Source organism: Bison bison, unplaced genomic scaffold, assembly GCF_000754665.1.
Source record: "Bison bison bison isolate TAMUID 2011002044 unplaced genomic scaffold, Bison_UMD1.0 scf7180017864239, whole genome shotgun sequence".
Classification (NCBI taxonomy): domain Eukaryota; kingdom Metazoa; phylum Chordata; class Mammalia; order Artiodactyla; family Bovidae; genus Bison; species Bison bison.
Genome location: NW_011494811.1, coordinates 6,717,353 through 6,735,008, shown reverse-complemented (window position 1 = coordinate 6,735,008; position 17,656 = coordinate 6,717,353). Strand labels below are relative to the sequence as shown.

Genomic DNA, 17,656 nt, shown 5'->3' with positions numbered 1-17,656 from the left:
CTTTGGAACTCTACATTCAGATGTTTATATCTTTCCTTTTCTCCTTTGCTTTTCGCTTCTCTTCTTTTCACAGCTATTTGTAAGGCCTCCCCAGACAGCCATTTTGCTTTTTTGCATTTCTTTTCCATGGGGATGGTCTTGATCCCTGTCTCCTGTACAGTGTCACGAACCTCATTCCATAGTTCATCAGGCACTCTATCTATCAGATCTAGGCCCTTAAATCTATTTCTCACTTCCACTGTATAATCATAAGGGATTTGATTTAGGTCATACCTGAGTAGTCTAGTGGTTTTCCGTACTTTCTTCAATTTAAGTCTGAATTTGGCAATAAGGAGTTCATGGTCTGAGCTACAGTCAGCTCCTGGTCTTGTTTTTGCTGACTGTATAGAGCTTCTCCATCTTTGGCTGCAAAGAATATAATCAATCTGATTTCGGTGTTGGAAGAGTGTGTTTGTTATGACCAGTGCATTTTCTTGGCAAAACTCTATTAGTCTTTGCCCTGCTTCATTCCGTATTCCAAGGCCAAATTTGCCTGTTACTCCAGGTGTTTCTTGACTTCCTACTTTTGCATTCCAGTCCCCTATAATGAAAAGGACATCTTTATTGGGTGTGAGTTCTAAAAGGTCTTGTAGGTCTTCATAGAACCGTTCAACTTCAGCTTCTTCAGCGTTACTGGTTGGGGCATAGACTTGGATTACTGTGATATTCAGTGGTTTGCCTTGGAAACGAACAGAGATCATTCTGTCATTTTTAAGATTGCATCCAAGTAGTGCATTTTGGACTCTTGTTGACCATGAAGGCCACTCCATTTCTTCAAACTAGTCAATCTGATCACACTAGGACCACAGCCTTGTCTAACTCAATGAAACTAAGCCATGCCCATGGGGCAACCCAAGATGGGCGGGTCATGGTGGAGAGATTTGACAGAATGTGGTCCACTGGAGAAGGGAATGGCAAACCACTTCAGTATTCTTGCCTTGAGAACCCCATGAACAGTATGAAAAGGCAAAATGATAGGATACTGAAAGAGAAACTCCCCAGGTCAGTAGGTGCCCAATATGCTACTGGAGATCAGGGGAGAAATAACTCCAGAAAGAATGAAGGGATGGAGCCAAAGCAAAAACAATACTCAGCTGTGGATGTGACTGGTGATAGAAGCAAGGTTTGATGCTGTAAAGAGCAATATTGCATAGGAACCTGGAATGTCAGGTCCATGAATCAAGGCAAATTGGAAGTGGTCAAACAAGAGATGGCAAGAGTGAATGTCGACATTCTAGGAATCAGCAAACTGAAATGGACTGGAATGGGTGAATTTAACTCAGAAATAGCCTTAAGGAATCTTAATTTTTTTTTTTCCACCTCCATTGGCCTTTGTGAGGGAAGTAAAATACTAAAAACCATAACCTTTATGTCTTAATATGTTCCCCATGGTTTATGCTGAGGCAAAGCCATGGCATCTAGGGCTGTGTCTAATCCTTTGCTGTGGTTCTAGCTGGTGTGAAATCCATCAGGGAGGCAGCCATCAGTGGGTAGGGGCAGATGAGCACTCACACTGAAGCCTGAGTGCCTGAGTCCAGATCCAGGCTCTACCGCATGCTCTTTCTATGGCCTCAGTTTCTGCATCTGTAAAATGGGGATAATAATAATACTGACCTCATAGAGTTGTTATGAGATAAAAGCGTCGTTATGTTTACAGCACTTGGACCATTTTTAGCTGTTAGCCATTATGCTTTCTTTTAAACCCAGGAGGATTTGGGCATGGGTGCTATGAAAATATGAGCTTGGTTTGCAGGCAGGTGGCTGTGTGAAGTCAGAGAAAATTTCTCCAAGTAGAAAAGATGCATTAGTTCCTGGGCTTTTGAAGTGTGCATGGGGACCCTATGGTGATGGAGTCCCTAATGAGTGACCTCGAAGATACCCTTTAGAGAGAAATCTCTTGAGAGACTGTGTGTGAGGTGGAGGTCGGGGGCTGTGACTAATCCTTCACTTTGAGGCCATGATCTGGCCAGCTGTGAAGTCCATTAGAGACCTGGGCCTTTTCCACTTAGCATCCCCACAGGGGCTGACTGACCCCAGGTTTCATCTGGGAAAGGTCTTAGGTCACAAGTCCCTACCCCTTTGTTCCAGCTGGGATTGACAGGCCTCGGGGGCTGGAGGGGAGACGGGGTAGGGGGGTGGGGTGTGCCTGATGGTGCACTTGCTTTGAAGGACACATTTCCTGATGCGCAGCATATATTCAATATAGGTTTGCTGAATTAAATCAAACACAAAACTGTGTTATATAAAATGGTGCATGGACAGATGAATAATCACTGCTGAGATATACAGATTTTTAAGTCACAAGAGGGTCAATCACTTCACAGAGTCTATTCAGCGAGTCCCACCGCACCTGGGGTTAAGGGCTGGGGCGGAGTTCGGGTCTCTTTCTTTGTCTGAAACAACAGGCCACCGGTGGGTAGAAATGACTAGCTGGTTCATCTTAAAGGCTCTTCTGAGGAGACAGGAGAAAGCAGCAGTGCTGTTTCCCAGGGGCTCTCCTGAGATGCTCGGTTTCACCAAGGTGATCCTGTTAGTTAATCCTTTGACTGCATCTGGAAGGAGGGAGCAGTCAGGACTGGCTCCAGTGCTGCCATGGTGTCCTCATCTGCAAGATGAGAGACTCACGTGGAGAGAATCCCCTCCTTAGCTGAGACATGCAGTGGGAAGTTGCTGTGCTTGGGAGGGTCCTCGCTGGGCTAGCATGCATGGCAAACAAGTCTCCGTGCTCCTGACTTTAGCTTGGTAGTCATACTGGTTCGTCTACCATCATTATCCATTTGCCATTTGCGGATCACGTTTTAAGGCCCCCGCCCTTAGGTCACTGCCTGCGGCTGGGAGTCTTACACAGTGAGTGCTACAAAAGGGATAACCCTGGGGTGCTGTAAGAGTACACAGAAGGGGCCCCCAGTTTTGGTTTCTGGGCGTATGTGGCTTCTCACTGAGACCCAAGGGTTGGTATAAGTGACGTGGGTATGGCGTTTGTGTTGGGGAAGAAGTAATGGCCAGGTAGCGAGAACACTTGCAAAAGCCAGAGCCCAGGTGGGGACACTGGTTCCAAGTTGGGGTAGAGGCACAGAAAACCAGGGGGGCAAATTCAAGATTGCCAGAGTGATAGCACCGTCTCGACCCTTCTCATAGCTCTAACCTGTGGTCTAGTCACTTGTGAGTCCTAGCGCTAGGGGTGGAAGGCATTGGGACAGTAGGGGTGGAACAGATGCTTTAAAACATTTTTCCTGGGGAAACAGCAGTCAAATGAACATTCTGGAAAGTGATGTTGATGGGCTTTGGTGCTCTGGGGTGGGGGTGGAGTGTCCTTGACTTTCCCAAAGGCCACAGCTACCACCCTGCCTCCCCAGCTTGCTGCTTCAGGCTGGCCTATCTGTGAGCCACCCCGTCTGTTTAGGGAGTAAAGTCCGCCTGAGGCTATGTTGGCCTCACCTGGGAGCAGTTTCCTGCTTGCTATGCTGCCCTGACCTGGCTGTGCTGAAGGGAGTTTGGGAGATGTACCGTGCCTCAGCCCTGGGGAATTTCCTGTGCCCCTGGAGCCTGGCTGAGTCAGAAGCAAGCACCAGGGACTGGGGCAAGGAGGTGACGTGGGCTCAGCCTTTGCATCATCTCCTCTGTCTTCCCCGTCAGTATCCAGAAGGTTTCAGGTTCGTGGTTAAGCCACTGGTGCCCCAGAGATTTTGCAGTCCCACATACTCTGGCATATAGGTTCTTAAGAGCCAGATCCTTGACCAGCGGACACTTGGGGAGTGCTTTTTGACAACTGCCAGTACTATCACTGTTCTGATGGTTTATGGAGCCGTCGCTCTGTGCTGGGCACCAAGCTGTACATCCAGCAGTTCACTGCCTACTGTGGGGGGACAGCCTCAGGGGAGGTGGTGAGGAGCAGAGGCTCTGGGAGGCTCAGTGATTTGCAGGAGCAGGGGGGCTGGGCTGCAGATTCCATCAGAAGGCACCCCTGACCGCTGCCAGCTGTTCTGGGGCCTCAGCTCTATGAGCCCTTGGTTGATCCGGGATGTGGTCCACCTTTCTTCCACTCTGGGAAGGATGGAGGTGACATTGTTGGAGACAAGCAGGAATGTCACTTGGGCATCCTTGTAGATGCTCATACAATTGGAAGGAAGGGACCTCCTTGAGATTCAGAATTGTTGCTTTAAAAATTGTGGTAAAATGCATGTAACATAAAATCCACATTTTAAAATGTTCAGTGGCATTGAGTGAGTACATTCATATTGTTGTGCATCCATCACTATCTTCCATCCATAGAACTTCCCATTATCTTGCACAACTGAAACTGTATCCATTAAACGGTAACTCCGCATTCCCTCCTCCCCCAGCCCCTGGCAGCCACCCTTTTACTTTCTGTTTCTGCGAGGATTCCAGAGGTTTGACCCTTTGTCTGTCCTGCCCAGAACCTCCCTGGAACGCCCTCGCCAGGCAGCGATGCCAGGATGCCCGTCTCTGCCTCCCTCCACCAGAACGGCAGCCAGGAGCGGCCGGCGAGCCTGACCTCCACGACCTCCTCGTCGGGCTCCTCTCGCGACAGTCGCGGGGCCATGGAGGAGCCCAGCGGCTCCGAGGCTTTGGCTGAGAATGGGGAGGGCTCCCCGTGTGGCCAGCATCTCCCCAACAGCAACAACAACTCCAGCGGCTGGCGGAACATGCGGGGGTCCCTGTCGCCCTTCAGCAAACGCACGCGGCCGGTGGCGCCTGGGGACAAGTTCGGCTACCTGGGCCGGGTGGTACGGGAAATCGTGGAAACGGAGCGCACGTACGTGCGGGACCTGCGTAGCATCGTGGAGGTGAGGCTTCGGGGAGCTGAGTTCCGGAGGAACAGCCCTCTCTTCCGGGGCTGGGGCTGGCCTCTGGCTTCCTGTGGCCCAGCTCTTGGGCAAAACCCTACTTCCATCCGTGGGAGGAGGAAAGTTCTCCCTGACATATTGCTTCCAGAACCTGCTTCTCTCACGGCGCCTGCTGGGGATGCTGCTGGCCGCTCATGCCACCTTGTGACTTGGGGGTCCCGTCAGTAGTTGGGCCAGCAGAACTTCTGTGGATGGTTGGGGTGTAGGCACCCTTCATGGAGAGTGAGGATTCCTGTGCTTAGCCAAGAGGGAGCCACAATGAAGAAACTGGCTCTGGGACCCTCCCTGCACAGCGCCCAGATTCCTCTTGTTTCCTGCCTGTGGGGTCTTAGGCACCTGCGTAACCCCTGCCTCAGACTCCTCCTCTGTAAATTGAAGAGGCAGGGCCTTGCAGGGCCAACGCGAGCATTTCATACTGGGAGGGGCAAGGGAGGAGGTGACTGTGTGGCTGCTGCTGAGGAAGCTCTCTGCCCTTTGGAGGGACATGTGCTCGTTTCCTAGGCCTGCCTAACAGGCAGCCACACACAGGGGAAGCTGAAGATGCATACGTTTATCTTGTCCTGGTTGAGGAGGCCAGAGGTCAAAACTCAAGACTGCTGGCCGGGTTGGTTTCTTCTGGAAACTCTGAGGGAGAGTGCGTTCCAGGGCTCTCCCCTAGCTCCTGGATGCTGCTGGCAACCCTCGCTGTTCCTTGCCCTGTAGCTGTGTCCCCCCATTATCTGCCTCTGTCTTCACATGGCCTTTTCTGAGTTTGTCTGTGTCCTCTCCTCTTACAAGGACACCAGTCACTTGATTCAGAGCCCACTCTACATCCAGTGTGGTAGCATCTGATGATCCTTAATCATTATATCTGCAAAGACCCTATTTCAAAGAAGGTCACATTCTGCGATTCCAAGTGGGTATTATTATTTGTGAGGAGGAACCAGCCGTCCCAGGGCAGTAGGTGACATCTGTGAAATGGTCACAGCAGGAAAATACAGCCCAGGAATGAGGTGTGGCTGGCGAGTGGGGCGATGGGACAGGACCGGATTGTGCCGGGGGCACTGCTGGGCTCTGACGCCTCTCTCCACACAGGACTACCTCTTGAAGATCATTGACACGCCAGGGCTGCTGAACCCAGAGCAAGTCAGCGCCCTCTTTGGGAACATAGAAAGCATCTATGCACTGAACAGGTATGGAGTGAGCTTGACACACCCATGTTCTTACTGTGAGCCCCATCTCAGGGCCTGGAGAGGGGCCCCGATGTCCCTGATCTTACTCGGGGGCTGTGATGCACGCCCAGAGTCTGATCGCTGAAGTGGGGAAGAGTGGTCCCTCCCTGTACAGTTAGCTCTCTTCAGGAGAGAGGGCCTTTGGGCCTGTGTGCCCTGGTCCCAGTGTGCTACCTGATGGGCATAGGGGCTCGTGTGAGGCGGTGTTCATGTTGGGTCCAGGCTGGGCCAACGCCCCTTCAGGGACTACTGCACCCTTGCACCTGAAGCTCTTCCCCTGTCCCTCTCATCTTGGTCCCCCACATGCAGATCTCTTCGTTCTTCTCCACCTTCCCCCTGATTCCGTGGGAAGATGGGGCTCCCTGGAGGTGATCTGACCCGTTAGGTAGGGGAACATACAAGCCCGGCAAGGAGTGAAGAGGAAGGCTGAGCAAGGCCTGGCGAGGGGCTGCTTCAGGGACAAAAGGGCTCCACGAAGATCACACATGAGTGGCTGCCAGGGCCCCCAGACTCCCCAGGGAGAGGGCACTGGCTGGGAGGAGCAGAGCTTATGGGGGCAGCATTGACGGGATAGGAGGAACCTTGCCCCAGGCCCCTTAAGATGGGCAGAGGGACTTACTGCTGGACAAGCTGGGAGGCCCGATGCAGGGGAGACTTGGACCGGAGGGTTTGGGCTTGGGTGAGGAGTAGCACAGGAAGGGAGGCCGGGTGTTCCTCTCGTGCCCCCGTCTCAGAACAAGCAGTGGTGGGACTCACCCTGTCTCTCCCGTTTTCTGCACCCTTCTGAACTGGGGGCCTCGGTCCCTTTGCTAGTTCTCCCTATCTCCTTCCCCTTTTAATGTCTGGTTCTGTGTGTTTGACTCCTGCCTGCAGAGGAGCTGTGTCCCCTTCCGAGGTGGGTACTGGTGTGCTTTCTCCCTCTCCTGCTGGTGGAGCGCATGGCTGTTTTGCCCCCATCTTTGCTGCGGTGCCGGCTCCTTTCCATAGTTGCTGCCCCTGGTGGAGCTCACTGACACCAGGGCTGATGTGTGTCTGGGCACCAGGAGGTTGGGGAGGGGGTGTGTTGGTGACCATGGAGGCTGTGAGTGGTCCACGGTCTGATGACCACCTTCCCTTCACCTAGCCAGCTACTCAGAGACCTGGACAGCTGCAACAGTGACCCCGTGGCCGTGGCCAGCTGCTTTGTGGAAAGGGTAAGCACGGCTGGGTCCTGGCACCGTTCTGACTTGCTAGGGACCTCTCTCCAGGGGAAGCGCTGGGTGCCTTGCCTTGAATATCAAGGGCATTTAGGGTGGCGCTGGGGGCTGCTGGGTGGATGGAATGTCTGAGACGGATGGGTACAGAGATGAATCTGCAGATGCTTGGGGAGAGTGTGCTCCGGGGCCCAGGGGCATGCCTTTGATACAACCAGGCTTACAGGCAAATGCGAGTCTCCCTGAAATAACTGTTTTTGGTCTTTCTTTAGAGCCAAGAGTTTGATATCTACACTCAGTATTGCAACAACTACCCCAAGTGAGTAATTAGGATGAGAGGGGAGGCAGAGCCATCTGGCGAGTCCAGAGCACCCCACCTCCCCCTCCAGACCCCCTCTGGTGACGGCCCCTTTCCCACTGGCAGCTCGGTGGCTGCCCTGACCGAGTGCATGCAAGACAAGCAGCAGGCCAAGTTCTTCCGAGACCAGCAGGACTTGCTGCAGCATTCGCTGCCCTTGGGCTCCTATCTCCTCAAGCCGGTCCAGCGCATCCTCAAGTACCACCTGCTGCTCCAGGTAACCTGGGGCTCCTCCCGAGGACATGGGGGCCTGAGGGAGGGGCAGGGCCCTTGAGCCTAAGCTCCCGCCCCCCGCACAGGAGATCGCTAAGCATTTTGATGAGGAAGAGGACGGCTTTGAGGTGGTGGAGGATGCCATTGACACCATGACATGCGTGGCCTGGTACATCAACGACATGAAGAGGAGGCACGAACATGCGGTCCGGCTCCAGGTGCTCTGGAGCTGAGAGCTGGAGGGGTGGGCAGGCAGGGGTGCTCGGGCAGGAAGAGGCTTAGAAGAGGAAATGCGAGCTGAGGGGTGGTGTCCTTGAAGATGGGCTTCTCTGGGGGGAGCCCTTGGTGCAGCGTGTCTCTGTGAAACCCAGGCGGTGACTCCAGGGGGCCCTGCGTGGTCCCAGCAGGGTCTCCAGCAGCCTGACCCTGGGGCTTGGGGCTTCTCTGTTGCAGGAGATTCAGTCTCTGCTCCTCAACTGGACGGGGCCAGACCTGACCACCTACGGGGAGCTCGTCCTGGAGGGCACGTTCCGCGTGCACCGTGTGCGCAGCGAGAAGACCTTCTTCCTCTTCGACAAAGCGCTGCTCGTCACCAAGAAGCGGGGCGGCCACTTTGTCTACAAGAGCCACATCCCGGTAACCAGGCCGCACCTCCTCCTCCCCTGCTTCCCGCCTTCCTGACGGGCCAGTTCCACTTTCCAGCTCTGCGCCAGACTTGGCTGGGCCTCAGGTTGGGGTGGACACAGCTCCAGCCTTAGAAGAATACTCTCCCTGCCTCCCCCAACGGCCTTGAGGGGTGGGGTCCCCGGTTGGCTCCCCGCCGCGGGCTTGACTGGCATCTCCGCCTGCTCTCCCAGTGTTCCTCCCTGATGCTGATCGAAAGCACCCGAGAGTCCCTGTGCTTCACCGTCACGCATTACAAGCACGGCAAGCAGCAATACAACATCCAGGTGAGGGGCAGGCCAGGACAAGACCCCCACGGGTCTGCGGGGTGCAGGCTGGGAAAAGACCCACCCCTCCCTCAGTGGCGGGAGCCTTGGAGTCTCCCCCTGGAAGGCAGAGGTCCTTGGGGGTATCTCTCAGGCTTGTGCTGAGGAGTTGAGGGAGCCTCAGCACCCCCAGCCTTCTTTCTGCCTCTGCCCCCCTCGGCGGAAGCCCAGCCCACGCCAGATGGCTTCAGGCCTGTCATGGTGACCCCCTCCTTCTCTGTTGGGCCCGCCCAGGCCAAAACGGTGGAGGAGAAACGAAGGTGGACTCACCACATCAAGAGGCTCATTCTGGACAACCACCATACCACCATCCCCCAGAAGGTGAGTTCCCGGGGCGCCTGATGGGGGGCCGGGAGTGGCTGTCCCTCAGAGCCAGCTCCGGGGAACCCTGGGCCTCACCTTTGGACACTGACCCCACTGGACAATGGGGTCAGTTCAGCGGATGCTACGGTCCTCTGTACCAGCCCTGTGGGGGGCCCTGGTACCGCAAGGCCGAGGGAGAAATGGCTCATAGCAAGGTAGCCACAAGGTGGGTTTCCTTTCCTTCCAGGCCAAAGAAGCCATCTTGGAAATGGATTCCTATTGTAAGTTCACCCTTCCTGCCTGCTTCGTCCCTAATGGTGCTTGTCTCTTGGTCGGACTGTATCCTGGGGGCGCTTTGCTGGATACTTAGTCTAGAGAGTAGGGAGGATGGGGGAGGTTCCTTCTGTAAGGCTGGGGGTCTGCTGCAAGACCAGGGCTTGGTGCTGATGACAGGCGGGACGCTGTGTGCCTCGCACTCCTGGTGTGCGGGGAGGTTGGAAGAGCTCTGCAGGCTTATGGCCCTGGAGCTGGGCTGGGCAGCAGAGTTGTGGTCGGGGGTGGGCAGAGTCCACACCAAGGCTGATGGTATCCTAAAGGTCTGGTCGTCTCTCTTGGGTGCAGATCCCAATCGGTACCGCCACAGCCCAGAGCGCCTGAAGAAGGGCTCCCAGGACGACGTGTCCGCCCACGTGCACCAGGGGCGCCGGCAGTCTGGTAAGGCAGGGACTTGGTGGGCACAGAGGCTTCTTTTCAGGACCTTTAACCAAGTGGGGAACCAACCTTCTACAGCAGCATTTGGGGCTGGCTCTCACCTCTCTGGAAATCCCAGGAAGGGATGGGGGGGTGGGGGTAAGTGTGGTGTGGATGGGTATGTCTGGAGCCTCCTGCCTTCCACCAGGCACCTCTGGCACCTTCCTGCCTACCCAGGGCTGGACAGCTTTCCTTTTACAAGGCCCTAGGAAGGCTTGTTCCAGGCACCCCTTCTTAGCGCCCCCACAATTGACTCCTTCCTCCTTTGCCACTTGGAATACTGGGAGTCAGCCAGAGTAATGCTCGGACATCACGGATGGTCCATAGCCCAGTTATGGAACAGAGCAGAGGCAGGACGTGGGGAAAATGAGTTGGATTTCAAGTGGCACCAGATCCAGACAGGAAATATTTACTTTGGGTCTCAGGGAAGAGTTCTGTTCTCCTTTCCTGGGTTTTCTTCCATGACTGGGCTTGCTGCTGTGTACTTGGAGGTATTGAAATGAACCATTTATTGAAAAGAGAAAACCTTGCTTTTATTCTCTGCCCTTGTAGTGATGAGTGTGTGTGTTTTCTGTGTCAATTTTCACACTCTTCATTCGGTCTGAGGCCCAGGGATAGATCTGGTTTTGGCCAGGCACTTGTCAAACTACCACCTGAGGTGGGAATTGGGGTGAGAACCATTTCAGAGACCCCTAAAGAGAAAGACTAAGTAGTGATGGGAGCTGGTTCCTGGCTGGGATCCCCACAGTGCGTGGGGTTTGATTGGCAAGACCCACAGGTCCCCTGAACAACTGTGTGGATTGACATAGAACCTTCGGTTTTTCTGGAGGATGAAGCTGAGCAGTGTCTGGAAAGCTCTTGTGTGTTTTGTTTGGTGGTGTTCCTATTGGATCTCAGACCTTAGGCAAACTTGCCATGGTTGCAAAAGGTCTTTGATGCCATGTGTTAAAAGCCTCAAATTGGGAGTGTTACTTCCTAAGTCTCTGGCCCCTGTTGCTTCTCTGTCCCTTCTTCTGTAATTCTCTCATCCCTCTAACATTACCTCTTAACTTGCCATAGCTTTGACTTGGAAGCTTCCAATATGTGGAGGTATTTAGTAAGTGGCGGCAGTGGTAATAACAGTACTACCTGTCATAACATCAGCTGCAGCAAGCGAGGCACTCGGGAAATGAGCCGTTTCAGAGCTGACGTTTCCCCCAGGCTGAGGTTTTAGCCTGTAAACACTAAAACAGTTGGGTTTTGTTTTTGTGTTTTAGTTTTGTTGTTTTTGTTGAGTTGCTAAGTTATGTCTGATTCTTGTGAACTCCATAGGCTATCCATGGGATTTCCCAGGGAAGAATGTTGGAGCGGGTTGCCATTTCTTCCTCCAGGGGATCTTCCCAACACAGGGATTGAGCCTGAGTCTCCTGAATTGCAGATGGATTCCTTTCCACTGAGCCATCAGGGAAAGAATTCACTTGCCAATGCAGGAGACGCAGCAGGAGACATGAGTTCAATCGATCCCTTGGTTGGGAAGAACCCTTGGAGGAAGAAATGGCAACCCGCTCCAGTATTCTTGCCTGGAAAAACTCATGGACAGAGGAGGAGCCTGGCGGGCTACAGTCCATGAGGCCACAAAGAGCCAGACACAACAGAGCAGTTAAGCAGTTCCGCCTTTACACTGAACAGTGTTCCTTCTTATTAGTCCGCATGCTTTTCTGTAGTAGCCCTTCCTTCTTCCCTCTTCTGTTACAAATTAATCGATTGAATGTGTAAGAAATGTGTGTAACATCAGTCAGGACGTCAATGAGAGGGAGGATCCGGGCCAGTGGGAGAGCGTGAGTACTTGTTCTCAGTCATCTGTTGTGACTGCCTCCAGGCCTATTTCTGCTTCATATGTGCAGAGAGTTGGGATGGGCAGATAAGTACACTCTCTGGGTAAATAAGGTGCTGTTGTCATCATCTTAAATATTCTTGTTACATATTCCTGATTACACAGTTTAAACTGAAAGAGTAGAGCCTTTTGTATTTCTCACTTTAAAAACGACTGGGTGTCTGGTTACCTCCGTGCAGGTGGAGGGTAGGTGTGTGTGCCTGTGCGCATTTGGAAAAAACAGTTCTTCAATACGCTGTCCTGTCCAGGAACAGCTGAGGCACCTCAGGAGAGCTCCCTTCTGACTCCCAGTGTATAGTGGGGCTGCCACTTGATGCCAGGCGGTCGAGGGCAGTAGGGGCTAAGGGCACAGTTCTGTAGGGAGGTTCCTTAGACCTGTCCTCTCATCCTGGCCTCTCTATCTCAGGTCTGTCCCCAGAAAGGCTGGGGATAAGGTGCTGACACCATCGGCCTAACGGGTGTATTCTGTCCTTAGGGCCTGGGCAGCCCTTGTCCAGCTGAGCAGCAGGGCTTCGTGGTGCCAGGCCTTAAAGGCCATAGCAAGTTGGATGCAACCTCTGCTTTCCTGTGGGGGCTCTGTGAAGGGGCTTGGGTGTCACTAAGGCCCTGATGTGCTCTGTGCAGAGAGGTGGGGCTTGAGGTGGGGGCCAGGGCCCCCAAAAGAGGCTCGTCATTCTCAAGAGGACAGTGTGGGGCAGTGGCACCAGAACTGAGGGCCCCAGCAGGGCTAGTGGGCAGGCCTTGTTCTGGGGGCTGTCAGTCACAGCAGAGCACCCCAAGCCGGGGTGGGCAGTGGCTCCCTGTGGACTGGGCGTGAGGGCAGCCTTTGTCATGCCCCGGGGCCACAGGGGCCCTGCTGGAGTGGACTTTGAGTTGGTGATGGGCCAGTGGCGCTATGAGTATGGGGCCTGGGCCAGGCCAGGCAGTTTGCAGCCTGCACTGACTCTGCCCGTTGCTCTCCTTCTCAGAGCCGACCAGACGTCTGTTCAGGCAACTCAGTGAGAAAGGTGAGTGAGGGAACGGTGGTCGGCTATCCCCTTGAGCCCTAGGGCGAGGGTGAGCGGGAGGAGTGGGCGACCAGCAGGGTGGGGGCGACATGGACGGTGAAGAGGGGCCTCTGTTTCTCCCTGGAAGGGGGGCTCTCCCCCTACACACCTCGCACCCTGTCTCCCTGTCCTTGGTTGATAGCAGGAGCGAGTGACCCCCACCCCGGGCTCCTGTGCCATCAGTCATTCCTTTGGAAGTCCTGTGAAGATTCTGGGAGCAGGAGCCCCTGATGAGGGCTTTCCCAGGGGGTCCTGGGCCTCGGGCCTGTGTAAGGGGGCTCTTTCTCCTGCTCACTGATCTCCCCTCTCCCTCCCCCCTTGCCCGTGTGCCGGAATCTGGCGGTGGTGGAGCAGCCAGAGCCACAAGAGTGAAGGTAAGGCCAGGGGCGAGGGGACTGTGGACAGGTTGGGGGGAACTGCCCGGCTCAGCCCTCATCATCGTCACTTACTCAGCAGACACCTGTCAAGCACCTACTGGGCACCAGGCTCTGTCTTGAGGGTCCTGGAGATGAATAAGCCCAGAGTACCCTTCTGTACCTTTTTCCTGGGGTGGCAGCCTGCCAGTGGCTGGCCCAAGCCTGGATCCTCTCATATTGCTCTCTCTCCCTGGGGCAGGCGGGCCTGTCTGGGTCCTGAGTTCCTGCCCAGGCCCCAGGCCCAGCTTCCCACCTCTAGAGTCCCCCGCGCCACTCAGGAGCCCAGAGGTTGGGTGTCTATAGATGCGAAGCCTCCCCAGCCCCAGCAGCTGCAGGAGGAGGGGGGTTGCCCAGAGGCTGGTCACGAGGGGGCCTTGTGCTCTGCACAGCACGCGGGCAGTGTTGGCACGCTCCTGGACTTTGGACAGCCCCCCTGTGCTCGGGGCCTGCAGTTGGAGGCCGAAGGGGCTGCCCAGGAAGAGAAGGAGGAGGTGATGGAGGAGGAGGAGCAGGCCTTTCAGGTCTCTCTGGAGGACCTGGCTGGGCACAAAGGCAGCGAGAAGGGGGCCAGGCCAGAGCCCTCAGGCTCGGAGGAGGAGGAGGAGGAGGAGGAGGAGGAGGAGAGCCTGGCAGTGGCGGAGCAGGTAGCCGACTTTGCCAGCTCCCTGCTGGCCGCCCTCCACTGCTGGCACTATCGGGCCAACGCTTTACTTTTCTCCCGGGGCGCTATGGTGAGGTGTCTCTTTGATCTCCCCTCCTCCTTGCATGCTTCCTGGCATGTGCATGCCCATCTGTGAGTCCCCTTCCCTGCTGTCCTCACCCCTCCGTCCTTGTTCCTTCATTCCTGCCAATGGCGTTTCTTAACCCCTGGCTCGCTGTCACGCCCTGGTGAGCCCCTGGCATTCATTGTTCCAGTACTGGAGCTAACCAGCATGCTACTCAGTGGGCATGATTAATGGGGCAGGCTGGGGGGTGGCGGGGAGGTCAGCACACTGGGGGTGCATGCCTGGTGGGGATTTCTGAGTCTCCCAGACTTGGCAGTTCAGGCCGACTCTGGATGGCGCAGGTCCAACGCTGGATCTCAGTGTAGCCCAACCCCCTTGGGGCTCAAGAGGTGCTGTCAGGGTTGGGATGCAGAGGGGACCAGCTCCCTGTTGTTCTGGAAGCTGATGACTGCCCTCTGCTTGCTGCAGGGGAAGGAACGCAGGGAGTCTGAAGAACCCAAGAGCTGCGGGAGGACCAGGAGCCTGTCTCCAACTCCTGAGGAAAAGTGCCTGAACTTTGAGTCTGTGACTTCCCTGCCAGAGGTGAGTGGCCAGCAGGTGGAATAGGGATTGTGCATACCCTCCTGAGCTCAGATCTCCGGCTTTGTAGGCGGGGCTTTCAGACATGGCTCTCCTGTTAGGCCCATGGGGACAGGGAATCTTGCTTCCCAGGACTCTCATGCCTTCAGGAAACCTGTCTGGCCTATGGGCATGTGGCTTGGTGACAGACAGCTTCTTACTCTGAATTAGAAAACAGTACCCCTCCCTCTGGGGCTTCCCTGGTGGCTCCATGGTAAAGAACCTGCCTGCAGTTCAGGAGATCCAGGTTCGATTCTTGGATCAGGAAGATCCCCTGGAGGAAAGGGCATGGCAACCTACTCTAGTATTCTTGCCTGGAGAATCCCATGGACAGAGGAGCCTGGCAGGCTGCAGCCCACAGGGTCGCAGAGTCGGGAACGACTGAAGCTACTAAGTGGCAGCAGCACCCCTTCCTTTGGGCAGATGCAGTCTCTTGCCAAGGGACACAGTTATTGGAAGTGACCAGAGTTGAGGTCCTCTTGTCCAGGCCTCCTTGCATAGAGCATAAGGCCCTGCCCTGCCAGCATGCCAGACATTTAAATCATGCCTGTCCCACCTGGCAAAGGAATAAGGTGTTGATATCTACTGGACACCTTCTATATGCCTGGTGTTCTGTTTCTTCCTTCTGTTTTCTGAACCAGCTCTACCAGGGAGAATGAGACTCAGAGAGGTTAGGTGACGTGCCTGACATTGCACAGCTTCTAAGGGGCAGAGCTCAGGTTAGACTTGGGTCTGTGACCCAGAAGCCTGCACTCTTTCCTCCCCACCCCCACCACCAGCCCATCGCTATCTGTGGGTTATATGCAACAGAATCCTTTGCTTTCCCAGAGATACAAGGAAAATTTCAAGAAATCTAGACTCCCAAGGTGATCCTCACAGCCAGGACAAGACTTACAGCCTGTGTGACACTGGAAAAGGGTTTAGAGTAGTGCTGGTTGATGATAATAGAATGTGAGCCTCGTGTAATTTTGAATATTCTAGCAGTCTCAGTAAAGGATTATTTAACCAGTATATCCAGACTATTATCATTTCAACACATGGTATCAAAGCTACTCATGAGGTACTTTGTACTTTTCGGTGTGAAGTTTTTGCAGCGTGGACTAGCTGCATTTCAGATGCTCGGGAGTCACGAGTGGCTGGCAGTCATTGTGTTGGACAGTGTCCAACCCAGGGCCTCGCTCCTGGGTCCCGCTGTGCAGATGCTAGACTAGAACGGTTGGAATCAGCTCTGGTTCCTCAGATTTTAGAGTGCTGTCTTGTCTTCTCCCTAATGAATCTTCTGGAAAGCCGCCTATACTGGCTGATTTTACGATTCAAATGACCTGTGATGTGGTCAGAAGGGAGTTGCCAACCTTGCTTCCTCCTTTGCCATCTGCTGGGCAAAGGCAGAGTCAGGCACAAAGGTGGAGGCTGCCTAGTAGGAACTGCATCTCCATCTTCATCCTCTGATGGGATTTCAGCACATGGTCCTATTGCCCTCTGGATCTTGACCCACACAGGAGACCCTGGCCCTTCATGGGAGTCATTCAGGCCCAAGTTTCAACCCAGAACAGACTCCCCACTACTAGGGCTTGAGGAAGGGGCGTCCTAGGGCTGTGGATCTGATTCAGTATTGCATGTTCTCACCCTGTCCCTGTACCACTCGGGGAGACTACCACTGAGAGGTGCTACCACTCTGTATTCCTAGAATTTTCCTTGGCTTTGAGGACATGGGCCCAGCACCCCAGCTTCAGGGTGACTGAGGGCCATCCTCTCCTTGCTGCCGCACTTTTGAGTGCTGTTCCATCTGATTGCCTGCTTCTTAAACTGCAGCCCCTTCCCACTAGGCACTGAGCAGGCCGCACTGTCCACACATTCCACAGGTCCCCTGAGGGGGGGTTTTTGTCTCATGCGAGCCCTTTGTGCTATCCTAGGTTGAGCCAGACACCGAGTCTGGGACCGAGCAGGAGGTGTTTGCTTCCGTGGAAGGTCCTAGCGCCGAAGAGATACCCTCAGACACAGAGGCCCCGGAGGTCCTCGAAATGCAACTTGACCCCCACCAGCTGCTGCTGGGGCTGGAACCCCCCGATGACATGGCAGAGTTCATGGTGGCCGAGAGCACCGAGGACCCGAAGGCCCTGAGCAGCGAGGACGACGAGGAGGAGGTGGGGGCCTCCCAGGAGCCTGAGAGCCTCCTGCCTCCCTCTGTGCTGGACCAGGCCAGCGTCATTGCCGAGTTGTTTGTCAGCAGCGTCTCTCGGCGGAGCAGCCTGGCCCTGGAGGACGGCAAGTCCAGTGGCTTCGGGACCCCAAGGCTGACCAGCCGGAGCAGCAGTATGGTCAGCCTAGACGATGGTGAGAAGGGCCCAGCCCCACGTGGTGGCACCACAGACTCCCTGGGCTCTCAGCTCCTTCCAGAAGTGGACCTCAGCATTGGGATGGCCGCAGAGAGCGAACCTTCTGTCAATGGGACAGAGGCCCCGGGCCCAGGCTGCCCAGCGGAGCCAGACAGGTCTTCTTGCCCAAAGGAATCGAAGCTTTCCTCTCAAGACCGGCAGTTGCTGGACAGAATCAAGAGGTACTACGAAAATGCAGAGCACCAAGATGCAGGCTTTAGTGTCCGGCGCCGGGAGAGCCTCTCCTTCATCCCCAAAGGGCTTGTGAGAAACTCGGTCTCCAGAATAAACAGCCTTCGCAAGCCAGACCCGGAGCCACAGGCTCCACTGGAGCGCAAGAGACAGGTGGGCTCACGGGTGGCCCTCTTTGACTGCCCAGGACCAGGCCAGGCTGGCGCTGGGGACCCAGCTCCTATCACAGATGCTGAGTTCCGCCCATCCTCGGAAATGGTAAAGATCTGGGAGGGAATGGAGGCTCCCAAGGGGAGCCCTCCGAAGGGGCCGGGCCAAGGCCAGGCCAACGGCTTTGACCTGCACGAGCCCCTGTTTATCCTGGAGGAGCATGAGCTGGCAGCCATCACTGAGGAGTCAGCGGCTGCCTCCCCAGATAGCGCCTCCCCCACCGAGCCCCGCAGCCCCACCCACCTGGCCCGGGCGCTGAAGGAGGTGGGGAGGGGAC

The 17,656-nt window shown here is 55.2% G+C and overlaps 1 protein-coding gene across 1 annotated transcript in view; it reads left to right on the top strand.

The window, feature by feature from the left end:
• PLEKHG3 (pleckstrin homology domain containing, family G (with RhoGef domain) member 3) overlaps positions 1 to 17,656 on the top strand; it is a 47,187-nt gene that overhangs the window by 27,271 nt on the left and 2,260 nt on the right. The window contains exons 2-16 of the mRNA XM_010846767.1: positions 4,458 to 4,847; positions 5,982 to 6,079; positions 7,242 to 7,311; positions 7,584 to 7,630; positions 7,736 to 7,886; positions 7,969 to 8,100; positions 8,336 to 8,518; positions 8,740 to 8,832; positions 9,106 to 9,192; positions 9,422 to 9,455; positions 9,796 to 9,888; positions 12,766 to 12,804; positions 13,198 to 13,217; positions 14,453 to 14,566; positions 16,516 to 17,652. Coding sequence (XP_010845069.1) covers positions 4,497 to 4,847; positions 5,982 to 6,079; positions 7,242 to 7,311; positions 7,584 to 7,630; positions 7,736 to 7,886; positions 7,969 to 8,100; positions 8,336 to 8,518; positions 8,740 to 8,832; positions 9,106 to 9,192; positions 9,422 to 9,455; positions 9,796 to 9,888; positions 12,766 to 12,804; positions 13,198 to 13,217; positions 14,453 to 14,566; positions 16,516 to 17,652 — 2,649 coding nt within the window. The 5' untranslated portion in view covers positions 4,458 to 4,496. The remainder of the gene's footprint in view (positions 1 to 4,457; positions 4,848 to 5,981; positions 6,080 to 7,241; positions 7,312 to 7,583; positions 7,631 to 7,735; positions 7,887 to 7,968; positions 8,101 to 8,335; positions 8,519 to 8,739; positions 8,833 to 9,105; positions 9,193 to 9,421; positions 9,456 to 9,795; positions 9,889 to 12,765; positions 12,805 to 13,197; positions 13,218 to 14,452; positions 14,567 to 16,515; positions 17,653 to 17,656) is intronic.